The following is an 18319-nucleotide window of genomic DNA, read 5'->3' on the forward strand; positions in this document are numbered from 1 at the left end:
GATATCCCCTAGAACGGCATGGCCAGTGACCATTGTGTGTGTATCTATTTCATAGAAATACAAACACGGTGAGACAGATGTTGGAGTCCAAAAGAAATATAAGTGAGAGTGCACCGCCATCTTTTCAAACCCCTGTGAATACAGGTAATATTCTTAACACTGAAATACATTTTGTTAGGAATTGAAGGCTTTTTTTCTCTTTTCTTACACACTTTTGAGCTTGAAATGGACTAAGAAACTGAACACAGTTATGTAAAATTGAGTGCTAAGAGCAAAATTTTGTTTAAAAAGTAGGATCACGGATGTGCATAAAAATACAGAAATTCAGATTTCTGCTGTAGTGATTCTCAAATTTTTGGGTGTTGACATCCCTGTATAATCTTAAAAATTATTAAGAATCTACAGAGTTTTGTTTATGTGAGTATATAATTGATATTTACTATGGTAGAAATTAAAACATATAATCTTTTAATGTTTATTAATTCACTTAAAAATAATTGCAAACCTATATTTTGTATCAGTATACAGTCCAGTATTCTTGCCTGGGAAATCCCATGGACAGAGGAGCCTGGTGGGCTACAGCCCATTTGGTCACAGAAGAGTTGGGCATGATTTAGCAATTAAACAACAGAATTACATACCATAAGTCGCAAGTTTTAGTGAAAAGTAGCTCTTAACCAAAATTTAAAAAATTAGCAAAAAGAGTATTATTATATTAAATTTTTATGTCTCTTTTATACTTCACTTAAAACATTAAAATGGCCAAACACACCTGGATTCTTATATCTGTGTCTGTATTCAATCTGTTGCAGTTTGTTGTTTTAGTTGAATTATGTGAAGAAAATTCAGCCTCATACAAATATGTAGTTGGAAAAGGCCTAGAGAGAATGTGGGTATTATTCTTTGACACAGCAAGTAATGGTTTCTTAAAGGTTAGTTGCAAAGTGAAATCAGAAATCACACCAATAAACGTTTGTAAATTTTTCACTAAATTCGTTTCTCTCTCTCGTACTTGGATGGGTCTTTTACTAATATCATTCATTGATCACTTGGAAAATATTCGCCAAGTTTTCTAAGTCTTCCAAACACGGGTACATTTCATTAATAATTTTTTTAATTGTATTTATTTACTTTGTTATCGTTATTCTCAGAAGAGCCTTTAAAGATTTGGGAAGCTAACCATGCTCTCAGGGTGGCAGGTAGATGTATTTTCCCGAGTTCTAAGTTTTTTTTTAAAACTCAGATTTTACTATTGCCAGTCGATACTGTTGGTTGTTTTCTTTGAAGTCTCTACCTTATTTGGTTTATTTTCAAGAAAAAATTTGCCAGATACCCAAGTGTGAATAACCATAGTATGTTTATAAGTCAGTCTTTCAAGTAAAAGTGGTATTCCATCAAATGGGCTGTGAGCTCAGCTTACAGCTCAGCCAGTCGTCCGAGCACTCATCCTTGAGCCAGCCAGCCTTATTTGGTATGCAGCAGTAATGCTTTATGTGTGCCTGTGATTTTGGAAAGACTTTACAAATCAGTAAGAAGGAGACTTAGTCATTGATTTTTATTAAACCTGCTCAAATGAGAAGATACACAAATGGCTGAACTAAAAAGACTATAAAACTCCAGCAACCAACATTTTGATTTACTCTGCTCTTTGTTGTCAGCTCCTTAATTCTTCTCCCATCTTCCCTATGTTATTTTCCATATCACATAATGTTAGTAGAATGTTAATAGAGGTAGTAGCCTCTCCTCACTAGTTCTTCTCCCAGGGAGTTCAGTAAAATTGGATCCACAGGTACAGGTTTCACTTTATCCATATCATAAAATACCATCACTAAGTTCACCTATTATGAATTTATGATACTCTTTCTAGATATTCTGTTTGAGTTTATATATTGCCAGTGTTCTAAGGCATTCTTAATGTACTTTCAAAATTGTCTTTACAATTTTGCCTAGTTTTCAACTGTTTTATAGTTGTATTTCCCGCTAGTTACTCTGAAGTAAGTATGCTAATTTTCAGAGACTCTTGATACAGAAATAGCAGTCCTCCATCTTAATGATAAAACGTGCTATTTTCATCATGTACCAAATGTAGATGCAGAAATGATTCTGCAAATAATCTAAGAATTCAAGAATTTAAATCAGATTAAAAGATATCAGAGACTATATATTGCAGTACATCAACTTTGTATTATATTATTTTAGCTGATAAAGATAGCTATTTAAACTGAAACTTCTCTCTTTTTTTTTATAGTATCTTCAACCAATCTTGTCACTCCTCCAACGGTTGTCAGTAGTCAACCTAAATTGCAGCCTCCAGTGACTTCAGGTTCTCTGACAGCCACGTCAGTTCTTCCTGCACCTAACACAGCTACAGTAGTTGCTTCTACTCAGGTGCCTAGTGGAAATCCCCAACCTACAATCTCTTTACAGTCTTTACCAGTGATTTTACATGTACCTGTTGCTGTATCCTCCCAGCCTCAGCTCCTCCAGAGCCATCCAGGGACTTTAGTGACCAATCAACCATCAGGCAACGTTGAATTCATTTCTGTACAAAGCCCACCTACAGTGAGTGGTCTTACCAAAAATCCAGTGTCTTTGCCATCTTTGCCAAACCCCACGAAACCAAACAATGTTCCTTCTGTGCCCAGTCCTAGTATTCAAAGGAATTCTCCTGCCAGTGCTGCACCGTTAGGAACAACACTTGCTGTACAGGCTGTTCCAACAGCACACTCTATTGTACAAGCCACCAGGACTTCTTTACCTACAGTAGGCCCATCAGGACTCTATAGTCCGTCAAATAATCGAGGTCCTATACAGATGAAAATTCCAATTTCTGCTTTTAGTACTTCATCTCCTGCAGAACAGAGCAGCACTACCACCACAAGAATTGGTAAGTCAACAAGTAGATTTAATAATAGAAATGCAAGCTTGTTAATAGTCTGTAGATAATTGAATTTGTGTGTGTATGTAGTTGACAAACATTATTAGAAGACAGAGTGAATAGAATTTCACCGAGTCTATTTTAGTTACCCAAGAGGAATGATGTTAAAGTGAGATCTGAGAGTTTATTTTGACAGAAGTTACCATTTGTAATTCATCTTTTACTAGTTTTCCTAACCTGGGCAAATTTTTAATTTTGGCTTTGTAGCAAGCATTGTGAATTACTTTCATAATACATTTTGCAGATATATCTGAATATACAGAAAACAGTATGTTTTAAAGTATCTAAGTGACATAATATATGCTAATAAGAGGAAAATAACAACCACACATCTTCTCTAGTGAAAGGGTTAGTCGCTCAGTCATGTCCAACTCTTTGTGACCCCATGGACTGTAGCCTGCCAGGTTCTTCTGTCCATGGACTTCTCCAGGTAAGAATACTGGAGTGGTACTCACTTGGGCAGCACATATACTAAAATTAGAATGATACAGAGAAGATTAGTATGACCCTGCACAAGGATGACACGCAAATTTGTGAAGTGTTCCGTATTTTTTGTTCATGTTTGGCAGAAACCAACAAAATTCTGTAAAGCAATTATCCTTCAATTAAAAAATAAATGAATTTAAAAAAAAATAGTGGAGTGGGTTGCCATTCCTTTCTCCAGGGGATCTTCCCAACCCAGGGATTAAACTTCAGTCTCCTGCATTGAAGGCAGATTCTTTACCATCTGAGACACTAGGGAAGCCCCTGCCCATTATCCCATTTGGGAAAATCCTTTGTGCATTCTTCACTCCTATCTTCCAAATTTGAATGGTTTTATACTAGGTCTTCCCTCTTTAATTTACTGCAGAACGTTTCCTTGCTTCTTGTTTTCTCTTATATATTTTCCCATATGGCATATTTTACATGATTATGTTTATATATTTATATATACTTTGTAGTATTACAAGAAGGAGAACTTGATTGTTCCTAATTTAAAATCTGTAGAACTCTGTCTTCCTTGTTCTTAGAAAGCATAGATTATATATACATTCTTGAACTTGCTTATTCTTCATTTCTGATTTTATATTTATCCCCACTACTTTTGGAAAGACAGGAAAGAGTACCTGGGCATCATGTATATAGTGAAATTGTTGTAGTAGCTGTCCTTTTGATATAGTTGAACTTGAAATATAAGAAAAAATTATAAAGTACAAAATTACTTTTTACAGGTGAGATATACAGGGCTTGTTTTTCTAATTTCTTATGTGATCTTCAGTAGAGTACTTGTCTTCTGAGTATATATTCTCATAAAATAGAGTTTCATAGAGTTACTAAGAGTAAATGAATGGTAGATAAAAATTCATACTGGAATGAAGTTGAATATCACCCTCATACAATTAACATCTGGGATCTGAAATTTAAAATACAGTTATTATTAGTATTTAAAATTAAATATTTGCATGGTACAGTAATGATATTTATTAGCAGTATCTGCTGTCACAACATTCCTTAGATGCCTTTTTTTAATTGAGTTCAGTGAATGAGCAAGATTTTTGAGGGGGTGGGTTACATTTCTTCCAGTCATTACTGTTTTTTACCATGTTGGGTGGAAGATGATTATCATGGACCTTCTTTTCTGTGATTTTGGAGTTTTTCTTTTGAAATTTTGAGCTTAGTTGACATTGTTTTTAAATCATGGTTACAAGATAAGGTAAATTCTTAAATATAGAACTTTCCCTGAAAGACCATAGCCTGAAAAGAAGTAAATAACTTGAGAGATTACTCTGTCTAATGTTATGATTGCAAGTTCCCTAAATACTTATACAGTAGCAGAATTATGAGTTTCCCAGGTGGCTCATTGGTAAAGTATCCACCTGTCAGTGCAGGCAACGCAGGAAACGGAGGTTTGATCCCAGGGTCAGAAAAATCCCCTAGAGGAGGAAATGGCAACCCACTCCAGTATTCTTGCTAGGAGAATCACATGGACAGAGAGGCCTGGTGGGCTGCAGTCCATAGGGTTGCAAACAACTGGACCTGACTGAGCATACACACACACATCAGAATTATAATTTAATTTCATTATCCTGTTAACATTGTATGAACATTTGTTGACCCAAAAGGTGTGTTTTTCCCAAAATTATCTAGCTTAATACACTTTATTAGTTGTAATGTCAGTCTGTTTTGTTTAATTTCTTGACTGTCTTTAATTTTTTTATATAAAATTAATAATTTTAGTAATTATTATTTTTGTGATAATACATTTATATTTATACTTAAAACTATATTTTAACATATATATATTTAACATATATACTTTAATATAAAAATTATATTATGGAGATCTTCATTTTGAGTTCTATTTGGAATGCTTACATATATTTGAAATAAATTATTAGATATTAACCAAAAATATTAATGATAAGCTTGGCTTTGTTTACCATGTTAATTAGAAGGAGGTCCTATGAGATGATATATTCTCTGATTATGCATAATTTTAAGGATGCCATAAGTGGCATGAAAGTAAGCATTTAGCTATTGAGGCTTGCAAAAACCTAAGCTGAGGTCAAATAGCAAAATTTGGCTGAATATGAAGGTTGAAGCCAAACTTTAATACATCCATAAAGTGATGAATTAATTAGTTATTTAATTAAAACTTTTTGGAAACTATGCTTATGTAAGTTTTATTTCAGTTCAGTTCAGTTCAGTCACTCAGTTGTGTCCGACTCTTTGCGACCCCATGAACTGCAGCATGCCAGGCCTCCCTGTTCATCACCAACTCCCAGAGTCCACCCAAACCCATGTCCATCGAGTCGATGATGCGATCCAACCATCTTATCCTCTGTCATCCCCTTCTCCTCCTGCTCTCAATCTTTCCCAGCATCAGGGTCTTTTCCAGTGAGTGAGCTCTTCACATCAGGTGGCCAAAGTATTGGAGTTTCAGCTTCAACATCAATCCTTCCAACAAACACCCAGGACTGATCTCCTTTAGGATGGACTGGTTGGATCTCCTTGCAGTCCAAGGGACTCTCCAGAGTCTTCTCCAACACCACAGTTCAAAAGCATCAATTCTTCAGTGCTCAGCTTTCTTTATAGTCCAGCTCTTACATCCATACATGACCACTGGAAAAACCATAGCCTTTACTAGATGGACCTTTGTTGGCAGAGTAATGTCTCTGCTTTTTAATATGTTGTCTACATAATGTATAACTAGACAGCATGCATTTGTATATATTTATATACATATATCTTCATAGAGTAAGTCAATATTTTTTATAAAGTGTAAAATAAAAGTTGTCCTAAGGATTACTTGGAAATTTAGAGACCAAATTATAGTTTATCTCATTCATTCATAGGAGAAGGAAATGGCTACCCACTCTAGTATTCTTGCCTGGAGAGTCCTGTGGAGCCTGGTGGGCTGCTGTCCATAGAGTCGCACAGAGTCAGACACGACTGAAGTGACTTAGCATGCATGCATTCATTCATAAAACATTGAATGCCTGTTTTGTTCTAAAATCATGCAGACACACAGAAATGTACAAAATAGTCCCTATTCTAACTAAGCTCATAGTCAAATAGGGAACTTAATGTTAAATAATTATAAATGTGATGAGTGTAAATATATTCAGGTTTCTGTGAGAGAATATGGGAGCTCTGGGAAGGTACGAGAATGGAGTGAATGGCAAGATGGTGGGAAGTAGAGTTTTAAAGGATTTTTACAGAGAGGAAGGAGTGTGACATCCACAAACACTGACTACAGGAGGGGCGAAAATGGAGTTACAGGCACTTGGGAATGCTCTAGATGAGAGAGAGAGTTGTAAAAATGACTTAAAAGTTTTTGCACTCCGTTTATTTTCATTCAGTTATCCAGCACCTACCAAGGTACACCACTAACGCACGCCTGTAAAAATCACATGCATGTAATGCACATCCGCTCTGTGATGCTCATGATGTCCTGTGCACATATGTGCATCCGTTTTTTGATGCTGGTAAAAATTCAGTGTTGGTTAAAAGTGACAGTGTCTTTTAAGAATAAAGAGACAGAGATGTTTCTTATATGATAGAAAGAGTTTGTTGTACAATTTTTGACTTTATATCCTGCCAATTTTATTGCTTGATAGATTGATTCGTAACTTTTAACTTTCAAAATTCATCTGAAGTAGTAAAAGAAAACAAAAGATACATTGAAACTATAAAATGTTACATTGAGAATCAAGACAACAATCTAATAAAAGGGTAGGAGAAGTTAATGGAAAATCTAGGATAAAGAGTATTATTACAGCTTTATGAATAATTACCTTTGTGTCCCGAGACAATTAAGTCAAAGAGAGAATCATGCTGGATAAGAAAACTCTCATATTTATTAGTATTTGTGTGTGTGTGTAGAAATAAAACATTTCATTAATCAGTTTAAATTTTTCCTGAATCTTGAGAATAATTGTATGAGGATAATTCCACAGAAAATTCCATGTACAGAGGAGTCTGGCGGGCTACAGCCCTTGGGTTGCAAGAGTCCGACATGACTTAGAACTAAACCAGCCAACCAACCAATCAACAGAAAATAAAAGTGAAACTCCCTCACCTGCTTTGCTTCTTGATGTACCTTTTATTTTCACTTGAAAAATGTGTTTTAAATCAAAATGAATGTATTCTAACGCTGTATATATATTTTTTAAAACTGGTAGTAAATTACTTATGTTTTGGCAATGTCTTGAGTGTGTGTTAATACTCTGCATGTCAGTAACCTGGAATTAATTTTTTTTTTTATTAAGTAGTATTTTTAAGAAGTACTAATTAAAAAAAATTTTTTTATTAAGTAGTATTTCAAGAACTTTGCAGTCCAGAAATGAAGCTGATTCATTATAAATGAAGTAATTTTAAGATATTAAAGATATGTATATGTCTTTTTAAAGTTACATACATCTTAAATATACCTGGGAGATTCCTTAGGTTATATATACACACACAGGAATATGTACATATATGTATGTGTATATATGTATATTTTCTTGCTATGCAAAGAACTAAGATAATTCAGATAGGGTAGGCAGAAATTGGAAGGGCCCCTTTTACTTAACCTAGCCTGTAAAACCCTCTTTTTAACAGGTAGATATTTATCCTCATTTTTTTTAATGTATAGGTAGAAATAATTGTATCTATCATATCTGGTTTTTTCTTTTTAAATGTATTGATAAATGATTTACTTTGTATGTATGTTATGAAGATTTACAAATGAAAGGAGTGCCATATTTTGACTAAAGTCTTTTTGACAGAAAGTGTGGATAAGGATGTTTCAGCATTAGAAAACTCCTATTAATGTAATTGACCACATTACCAAAGAGAAAAAACTGATTAATCACCTCAGTAGATGCTCAAGACATTTGACAAAACTTAATACCTTTTAGAAATTGAGGCAGAAAAACATACTTTATTTTCTGTGCTGTTTTTTCATTCAGCTATCTTTTATACAACTATATAGTTGTAGTTCTATACATGCAAAATTCATATGTATGTTTGTGTGTGTGTACATACTCAATACAAGTGTATTGAAAAATGAATAAAGGAAAATCATCTGTGATTGAGCTATTGAGATTATGCATGTATGTTTCATCAGGATCACTTTATTTTTCTAGTGAATTTATTACATTTTTGGCATGTTACTAAGTTTTTATCTCCAGAGGTATGTAGTAGGGAAGGATTATATTTTATTTAACTTTTTGTGTTATAGCATTTAGGTTATACACATCTTAAATTGCTTCCCTGCAATATTCCTTTGGTTAGAGTTAAAATTTCTGTTTAATGGGTATATGAAATGTTTGGATTTCTAGTATCAATTTGTCCTTCTGAAAGATTTGTGGCAGTGGTCTCTGAGAGAGTAATTTACATATGTAACATGTTGACAGACAAAAAACTATTGGAGAAAATTAACGTGAATTGTTGTACATAAAGAAGCCTATCCTTTCACATTTTGTAGGTTCCTTTAAAAATAGCTCTGAGTTTTGTTTTGTTTTTTGACTCCTTAGAAAACCAGACAAACAAAACAGTAGATGCTTCTGTTAATAAGAAAGCAGCCGATAGCACATCACAGGTAAGATGTTTCCTACTGTTTGAAAACGAAAAGATGGATTTCTGTTGATATTCATTGATAAAATGAAAATTATTCCAAGTTTGTTTTTTACAACTGTCCAAAATTTTTCAAACAGCTTCTCTGTGTTGTTTGACAAGAATTGAATTTTTTTGATTAGTAATTCTCTTAGTGATATTGGATTGTATATAACGGACAGTCTGGTTATTTTCTTTCATACAGTGTGAAGTTTTAGTCTCCACATGTAATTGCTTCCTGGCCCATCTGTTTAAGAAGGTCTCCCTGGTTTATCTCTCCCCACGCCTCCCCATCCTCTGTCCTGCCATAGCCAGCACACACAGAGACACCATTTTAGGTTGTTCTGAGCTGATCAGAAATAGTTTTATGGAAAGAAAATTTTGGTTTTTCTGGCTTATTAGCATTTTGCCAGTCTTGGTACTTTTTCATGTTAAATTTAAGTCACCCAGGAGTGGAGTAACTCCATTTTTCCTGTATTAATAAAGTTCATCACGATTCTTCTTCTACATTGCTTTAGGTATAATAGATTCATAGGGAAGTCATTGCATGTTTGATGGTCTAATTTCTTCCCTTCCTCTTAGTCATACCTGGAAACTCATATATTTTCCTAGTGAGAGAAAAAATCTTGAATAAGTCAGGCATGAATAAATGATGTGAATTTTAAAACAAGAACATAGTGATCTTTAATTTTGACTATTCATCTTTATTAAAATGATGGATTTTTGACTAAAGATAGATAGATCAGATCAGATCAGATCAGATCAGTCGCTCAGTCGTGTCCCACTCTTTGCGACCCCATGAATCGCAGCACGCCCCATGCTGTATAGCTCAAACTAAAGCTATTAGAAATATTTTATTTCTTACAAATTTTAGCAGGCTTTTTATATGATATTAAAGGTCAAAGTTTTGATTGTTTCTAAGGATGTCTTGTAGCTGTGTTTTTAATTAAAAGTATATGGAGTACTTTTTTGGGAGGCATTGTAGTATAGGAAACATCGATATATTCAGTGACTTTTATGTAACATAGGAAGTCTAGCTTTACTTTATAAAGTAAAACCAAAGCTAAAGAAAGAAATTACAAACATCCTCATTTCTCTCAGTAATTTTTTTCTTGTTTGTTTGGACATACTAGGTAATGTTTTAGGAGAGGAAGATGTACACTGTAATGGCTGTGTTTTCATCTTGTTATAAATGGTGATTCTTCTAGAGTTGTGCTGTCTAATGTGGTAGCCACTAATCGCATGTAGGCTATTTAAATGAAAATGGATTTAATTTAGCCTTAAATAAAAAATTTACTTCCTCTATCACAGTAGGCCCATTTCAAGGCTCAAAAGCCACACATAGATAGTAACTACCATATTGGAAAACAAGGATATGGAACATTTTCATCATTGCAAAAAGTTATACTCCAATGTTATATGACAGCCTGGATGGGAGAGGAATTGGGGGAGAATGGTACATGTATATGTATGGCTAAATCCCTTTGCTGTCCACCTGAAACTGGCATCACATTGTTAATTGGCTATACTCCAGTATAAAATAAAAAAATTTTTAAAGTTATATTAGATTGCTGAAATAAAGTATATGTAATATTGTAAACATTTCAGTGAAATTAAAATTGATATAAAAGTTTGCCCATACTTTTAAAATTCTTTACTTAAAAATATTCTTTTTAAATTAAAAAAAAAACAAAATAATATAAAATTTAGTCACACTCAGCTACTTATTATGTTCTAGAAATTCTAAGACATGTATTACCACTTCACAAGTTTTAGAATCCTAACTATTTTAGTTTACATTGTATTCTATAACTTTTATTTTGATGAAGCAACTTGTTCTAGTAGATCCAAAAGACACCTGAAGTGTCTGCATCAGATTAGCAAAGAGACTATACAACCAAATTCTAAGTTCTCAAAAAATATTTTTTAAAAAATTCTTCTTATTTATTTAATGAATTTATTTGGCTGTACCAGGTCTTAGTTGTGGCATGTGGGATTTTAACTTCCCTAACCAGGGATTAAACCTAGGCCCCCTGGGTGCCTAGGAGCGTGGAGTCTTAGCCACTGGACCACCAGGAAAGTCTCTCAATGAATATTTTATTTGGCTTACAGGAACAGTAATTCACTACCGTTGTATAAAAAACACAAGAAGCATGACTAGGCAGCTAATCTGTTAAAGTCACACCTGATCAAAGGTTTGAATGAGTTCCAGTTATGGATTTAAATAGTAAATGTAATATGCAAGTTTTATTATATAATAAGAAATTATTATGGAAATATATATGGGCTGCTAGTTATAAATTGATGCTTTATTGGCTTTTTGGGTTATAGATAAAAGTTTTGTTGTGCAAAAATACTTTGATAATGTAACACTACAGTTGTTTTAAAACATATGTTAAGAAATTGCTGTTAGCTTTTTACCCTGTATGTTGCTGCTGCTGCTGCTGCTGCTAAGTCACTTCAGTCGTGTCCGACTCTGTGCGACCCCATAGACGGCAGCTCACCAGGCTCCCCCGTCCCTGGGATTCTCCAGGCAAGAACACTGGAGTGGGTTGCCATTTCCTTCTCCAATGCATGAAAGTGAAAAGTGAAAGTGAAGTCGCTCAGTCGTGTCTGACTCTTAGCGACCCCATGGACTGCAGCCCACCAGGCTCCTCCGGCCATGGGATTTTCCAAGCAAGAGTACTGGAGTGGGGTGCCATTGCCTTCTCCGACCCTGTATGTTACTTGGTAGCAAATAGAATCTGGTGTGAAATAGGTAGCCTATGATTCTTTACACTCTTAGCTTTCTAACCACTCAGATAACTTCTTTTTCCTATGCCAAGTCTGTCTTAGTTGTACTTCTGAACACTTCTAAGACTATCATAATTTAGAAGGAATCTAGATGGCATGTATGGAAATGATTGTTGTTCATACCTAATGAGAAAATAATTAAAGATATAAAATGTTCTCTTTTTGTAGTCCTTGAATGAAGATTTCTCTAATGTCTTCCAAATAAGTATTTATTAGCATATTCCATATAATTGTTATGACATATTTTATTCATAGATCTCATTTCATGTAGTACATTACTAATATATTTTATGTGGTAAAACATTATTTATTGAAACTACCTTCATATGTTGTAAGACAGTGTAGAAATCATTTTGTGCTGCATCTGTAGTTTTATATTACTGTTTGGAGGGACTTGAGATCCACCTCAATTTTGCTGATTTGCTAGAAGGACTCATAAAACCTGTGATAGGTTGGTTATACTCATGGTTATGGTTTATCACAGCAAAAAACAGAGAACCAAACCAGCAGGGAAAAAAAATAAGCATCAAGTGGGATCAAGTGCGGTCAGGCTGAGGCTTCCATGTTCTTCCCTAACCAGCACTGCACAGGAGGGGCTTTCTCTCTGGTTACTACCTTAAGTAACAAGTGACAAAAGTCTCTGCCCAGGTAAGCCTGACTGAGTATCACGGCCTGAGCTGATTGGACAGCTGCTTCTTTCTGTGTAACCAGCTATGGCAGTCAAAATGCAGGACTCCTAACAGTGAAACCAGATGTGCATCATCAGTCTTGGTGTTTGTGCAGATCAACCTTGATAAGCCAGTATGACACAATTCATTGTTTAAGATGTTTAAGGGACATAAGAAAATTATCAATAATTTATGTAAGCTTTCTAAGGGCCACATTTTTGGTAGCCAACCAAACCTTAAGGTAGTTCCCAAGTTCCTTTGGAGAGATGTGTGTGGAGGGAACAGCCAGGTCTTCTGTACTGGCATTCTCTGCAGTTGTCGAAGTACCCTATTCTAGCTTTTCAAATATATTCTTTGTTATTGCCTTTTAAATATGATCTTATTATTTGTTTTAGTACAAAAAAAAAATACCCTACAAAGCCAATATCTTTGCTTTCTTGAAATTTTCTTAGTGTTCATGTGATGAGAGTGGTCATTTGGGGGAAGGGCACATGATTAAATAACTTTTTAATAAAATAGATTCTTAGTATTAAAACCTATTTGACACAAGATGTTTTTTAGCAGTTTCAGAACTTTGGTAATATTATAAATGCAGATATATGCATGTAATATTTCTTGATTACATAAGTTTTCTCAGAATTGATGGCAGAAAAACATGAACCTAGTGACATAGAAATTAGATCTAGAGTCAGACATGGAGAAGGCAGTGGCACCCCACTCCAGTACTCTTGCCTGGAAAATCCCATGGACAGAGGAGCCTGGTAGGCTGCAGTCCATGGGTCGCTCAGAGTCGGACACGACTGAGCAACTTCACTTTCACTTTTCACTTTCATGCATTGGAGAAGGAAATGGCAACCCACTCCAGTGTTCTTGGAGAATCCCAGGGGTGGGGGAGCCTGGTGGGCTGCCATCTCAGGGGTCACACAGAGTTGGACACGACTGAAGTGACTTAGCAGCAGCAGCAACAGCTGAGTCAGACACTCTGGCAGCTGTAACTTACCTAATATGTAAGGCTTGAGTAAGTTATCTAAACCTTGGATTTGATTTCTTACGTATAAAATATGGTTAATGCTGATCTCAGCCACAGATTATTGTAGATGAAATTTGTTAATGAATGTAGAACACTGAAGAGCCTGATAGAAATAGTTCCAGCTATCATGACTATCTTTTATTTGCTGTTAATAATTATTGAAATAATCAGATTTTATTTCTTAAGAAAATAGAAACAGGAGACTACTGTAGTATGTGATAATAGATGAATTTTATCAGTCAAGTTAGGATAAATAAAAACATAATTCAGTAGATTAGCTCATTGATTATAGACCTTCTCTTCCTATTATAGATTATACACTATTGAAAAATAGGCACCTTATAATAGAGCATTAAAACAATAAAAAGAAATAGACAAATTGACCCTTTTATCTTTATAAGACTTACTCTTTGTATCTTCTCTAACATTAATGTAATTACAGCAGTTTTTTTCAGTGTGTTTGTGTATTTGTATTTAAAGTGAGTATCTAGGAGGAAAAAACTACTTATTTATTGATTTTTTGATGTTTTATTTTATCTGACAATCCCTAATATTGATAGGAAATTTCATTCCATTCAGTTGGTTTAGTCATTGATATGGTTGAATTTAGGTCTGTTTTATAATTTAAAAAATATATCATCTGTTTTTTGTTTTGGGGTACTTTTCCCCCTACTTTAATTTTGTGTTGATTTTTAATGCTCTTAATTTTTCTGTTGTCTGTTCTTAAAAAATTGAAGTATAATTGATTTACAATGTTGTGTTAGATTTGTGGTGTACAGCAAAATGATTCAGTTATACATATGTATATATTCTTTTTCATTACAGGTTATTAGAAGATAATGAATATAGTTCCCTTAGATATATAGTAGAATCTTACTGTTGTCTATTTTATATATAGTAGTTTGTATCTGCTAATCCCAGACTCTTAATTTATCCCTCCCTGCCTTTGGCCTTTGGTAACCATTAGTTTGTTTTCTATGTCTGTGAGTCTGTTTCTGTTTTATAAGTGAATCCATTTGTATATTTTAGATTCCATGTATAAGTGATATCATATATCTTTCTGACTTACTTCACTTGGTATGATAATCCTTGCTGCTGCTGCTGCTAAGTCGCTTCAGTCGTGTCCGACACTGTGCGACCCCATAGACAGCAGCCCACCAGGCTCCCTGTCCCTGGGATTCTCCAGGCAAGAATACTGGAGTGGGTTGCCATTTCCTTCTCCAATGCATGAAAGTGAAGTCGCTCAGTCCTGTCCGACTCTTAGCGACCCCATGGACTGCAGCCCACCAGGCTCCTCTGTCCATGGGATTTTCCAGGCAAGAGTACTGGAGTGGGGTGCCATTGCCTTCTCCATGATAATCCTTAGGTCCATTCTTTTTTATGGCTGATTAATATTCCGTGTGTGTAAGAGAGATATCTTTATCTATTTATCTGTCAGTAGACATTTAGGTTGCTTTCGTATCTTCAGTTCAGTTCAGTCGCTCAGTCGTGTCCGACTTGTTGCGACCCCATGAATCGCAGCACGCCAGGCCTCCCTGTCCATCACCAACTCCCAGAGTTCACTCAGACTCACATCCATCGAGTCAGTGATGCCATCCAGCCATCTCATCCTCTGTCGTCCCCTTCTCCTCCTGCCCCCAATCCCTCCCAGCATCAGGGTCTTTTCCAGTGAGTCAACTCTTCGCATGAGGTGGCCAAAGTACTGGAGTTTGAGCTTTAGCATCATTCCTTCCAAAGAAATCCCAGGGCTGATCTCCTTCAGAATGGACTGATTGGATCTCCTTGCAGTCCAAGGGACTCTCAAGAGTCTTGGCTATTGTAAATAGTGCTGCTGTGAACATTGAGGTTCATGTATCTTTTTGAATTAAGAGTTTTCTCTGGATCTGTGCCCAGCAATGAGATGTTTGGATCAAGTGGTAACTCTAGTTTAAGTTTTTTAAGGAACCTCTTTATTTTCCTCCATAGTGGTTGCATAGTGTAGGAGGGTACCCTTTTCTCCACATACTCTCAAGCACTTATTGTTTGTAGACTTTTCAATGATGATCCTTCTGACCAGTTTGAGATGATACTTCCTTGTAGTTTTGATTTGCATTTCTCTGGTAATTAGCTGTATTAGCATCATTTCATGTGCCTGTTGCCCATCTTCTTTGGAGAAATGTCTATTTAAGCCTTCTGCCCATTTTTTTGATTGGTCTATTTGTTTTTTAGTTATTGATTTGTATACCCTGTTTATATATTTTGGAAATTAAGCCCTTGTCAGTTGTTTTGTTTGCAAGTATTTCCTCCCAGTCTGTAGGTTGTCTTTTTGTTTATGGTTTCCTTTGCTGTGCAAAAGCTTATGAGTTTTTTTAGGTCTCATTTGTTTATTTTTGCTTTTATTTCTATTGCCTCAGAAGACTGACCTAAGACAACATTGCTGTGATTTATGGCAGAGAAAGTTTTGCCCACATTCTCATCTGGGAGCTTTATGGTGTCATGTCTTACATATTTAAGTCTTTAGCCATTTTTCAGTTTACTTTTGTGTATAGTGTGAGGGAATGTTCAGCATCATTGATAGACATGTGGCTGTCCAGCTTTCCCAGCACCACTTGCTGAAGAAACTGTCTTTTGTCCATTGTTATCATTCTTGTCTCCTTTGTCAAAGATTAGTTGACCATAGGTGTGTGGGTTTATTTCTGGGTGCTCTGTTCTGATCCATGTCTGTTTTTATGCCAACACCACATGTTGTTTTGATTGCAATAGCTTTGTTGTATTGTTCATGTTGGGAGTGTTAGGCCTCCAGTTTTGTTCTATTCTCCCAGGATTGCTTTGGCAATTCTGGGTCTTTTATGATCCTACGTAAGTTTTGGGATTATTTGTTCTAGTAATTCTTGGAATATATTTTTAACAGCTGCTTTGAAGTCTGCTAAATTCAACATCTGGCTCCACTTGGAGTTATTTTTATTGACTATCTTTTATTTCTAGTTGGGTTCTACTTTACTAGTCTTTGCCTGTTGTTCTAGTAATTTTTGATGAATTTAAAATTTAATTCTAAAAGTGGACTTTAGTTGGACAAGTAGATCTTATAGATCTGTTGTAGCAAGTGGATTCTGTTATTTTCTTCAAGGGTTTGTTAAGAACTTTTCAGTTTCGGATTTACAGGTTTGTGATGTTTATTAACAAGTCATTTTCTGTGAAGTCATTATCATAGAAAAGGTTTATAATTGTAAGATTTAGAGTTACATCATGGTCTTTGAATTTGGCCTGTATATCTAACATCAAGATATCCTTTTCTTTAATTTTGTAAAACTTTAGTATTATAGATGAAAACCGTAATCATTTGGAGTTGACATGACTGTAAATATACCGTAAAGTAATTATGATTAGCATTTATTGAGTGGTTACTGTGTGTCATGCCTGGTGTTAAGCTTTATGAATGCATATTTGTATTAATCCTTATAATAGACTTCATATCCAATTTTTTGAAATTTAAAAAATGACATTTTAACATAAGTTCATATAACTCGTAAGTGTTGGAACTAAAAGATTCAGTTATTCTTTTTGACTTGAAGATCTTGGCTCTTTAGGTCTATGTTGTACTGCTTTCCTTTTTTTGTTGCCATTATATAGTTTTAAAAAAATTTTTAACTACATTTCTAATAATTTTGGACAATGAGTTGACTTTGGTCAAATTGGATGTCATCTGATTATAGCACATTACATCCTATGATACCATACCATTCTTTAGGGAGAAAAATAGATTGTTTTATGTAACCTAATTCTGACTTTAAAGTTGCCTTTGGTCTTTTTGTGAATTAATGTTGATAATTTAGTGTAGGTTTGGTCAACATTTAAATATTAGAAATGAATTATGTTTACATTTAATCACTTAAAGTACTTAGAGCATAGCTCTATGCGATTGACAATATAATTTAAAAAATAATTTATTGTGGAAGATTTTTTGTGTGTGTGTGGCAGATATTTGACTCTTGAGTATCCTTGGGTCATTCATCTGACAAATGCTCTTTAGGTAAAGTCATTTAGGGGTCCGGATTGAACCAGGCTGTGCATTATCATTGCTTCCCCTCAGTATAATTTTATTTTCCTTATGCCTACCAGAGTTCCCATAGCAAAATGCAAATATTTTGTTTTTTAGAGTGGAAAAGCCACAAGCAACGATTCAGGTGGTGTCATTGATCTCACAATGGATGATGAAGAGAGTGGAGCTTTACAAGGTACTTAAATATAAGTAATCATATTAAGGAATGCTTTGGTACCATTTTTCTCTCTTAACTCATTATACTTAGTACAAATCTTGACAGCATTGTTTGTGTCCTTTTTAGAAAGAGTTTTTAAGATTAGAAGTAAAAAATAGAAATCAAATCTTGGGAGAATATTAACAAAGCATAAAGGAAAACAGAGCAACTAGGAGAATATTTAACTTATGGAATACTTCTCTTTTTATATCTGTTATTTCACTTGATCCTTACAATAACCCTGTAATGCCCATTTTAGAATTGAGGATAGATTTAGAGTATGAATTAAATCTAGGTCTTTAGACTTTAAACGTTTTTTCCATATGTGTATATGTATATTTTAATGTAGGTGTTAAATCAAGATATTGTTAAAAAGCATGTATACCCAGAATTCTCAGTATTATTCTGAGTTATAATATTTAGAAATTATATTGGTTAGCCATTGAACAATATTCCAAGTTATTCTTCCACAGTGTTAATAGGTGTTCTATAAATAAAAACTTTCATGGTTAAATATGCTTGGGAAATGCTGAGTTAAAATTATATGGGTTTTTTTCCTTAATACAGATATCTC

The 18319-nt window shown here is 34.6% G+C and overlaps 1 protein-coding gene and 1 non-coding gene across 11 annotated transcripts in view; both read left to right on the top strand.

The window, feature by feature from the left end:
* Nucleotides 1-18319, top strand: part of ATF7IP (activating transcription factor 7 interacting protein) — a 115564-nt gene that overhangs the window by 82959 nt on the left and 14286 nt on the right. For all 10 annotated transcript variants that reach the window (XR_008711426.1, XR_008711427.1, XM_055570752.1 and 7 more), the window contains 4 exons: nt 56-144; nt 2249-2887; nt 8941-9005; nt 17646-17724. Coding sequence is in view for 8 of the 10 variants with exons in the window: in XM_055570752.1 (XP_055426727.1) it covers nt 56-144; nt 2249-2887; nt 8941-9005; nt 17646-17724 (872 nt within the window). In the remaining 2 variants the exon portion in view is untranslated. The remainder of the gene's footprint in view (nt 1-55; nt 145-2248; nt 2888-8940; nt 9006-17645; nt 17725-18319) is intronic.
* LOC129642502 (U6 spliceosomal RNA) lies at nt 3386-3491 on the top strand. Its single transcript, XR_008709771.1, has one exon. It is a non-coding gene; the product is annotated as a U6 spliceosomal RNA (small nuclear RNA).

The sequence above is a fragment of the Bubalus kerabau genome, chromosome 1 (assembly GCF_029407905.1).
Source record: "Bubalus kerabau isolate K-KA32 ecotype Philippines breed swamp buffalo chromosome 1, PCC_UOA_SB_1v2, whole genome shotgun sequence".
NCBI lineage: Eukaryota > Metazoa > Chordata > Mammalia > Artiodactyla > Bovidae > Bubalus > Bubalus kerabau.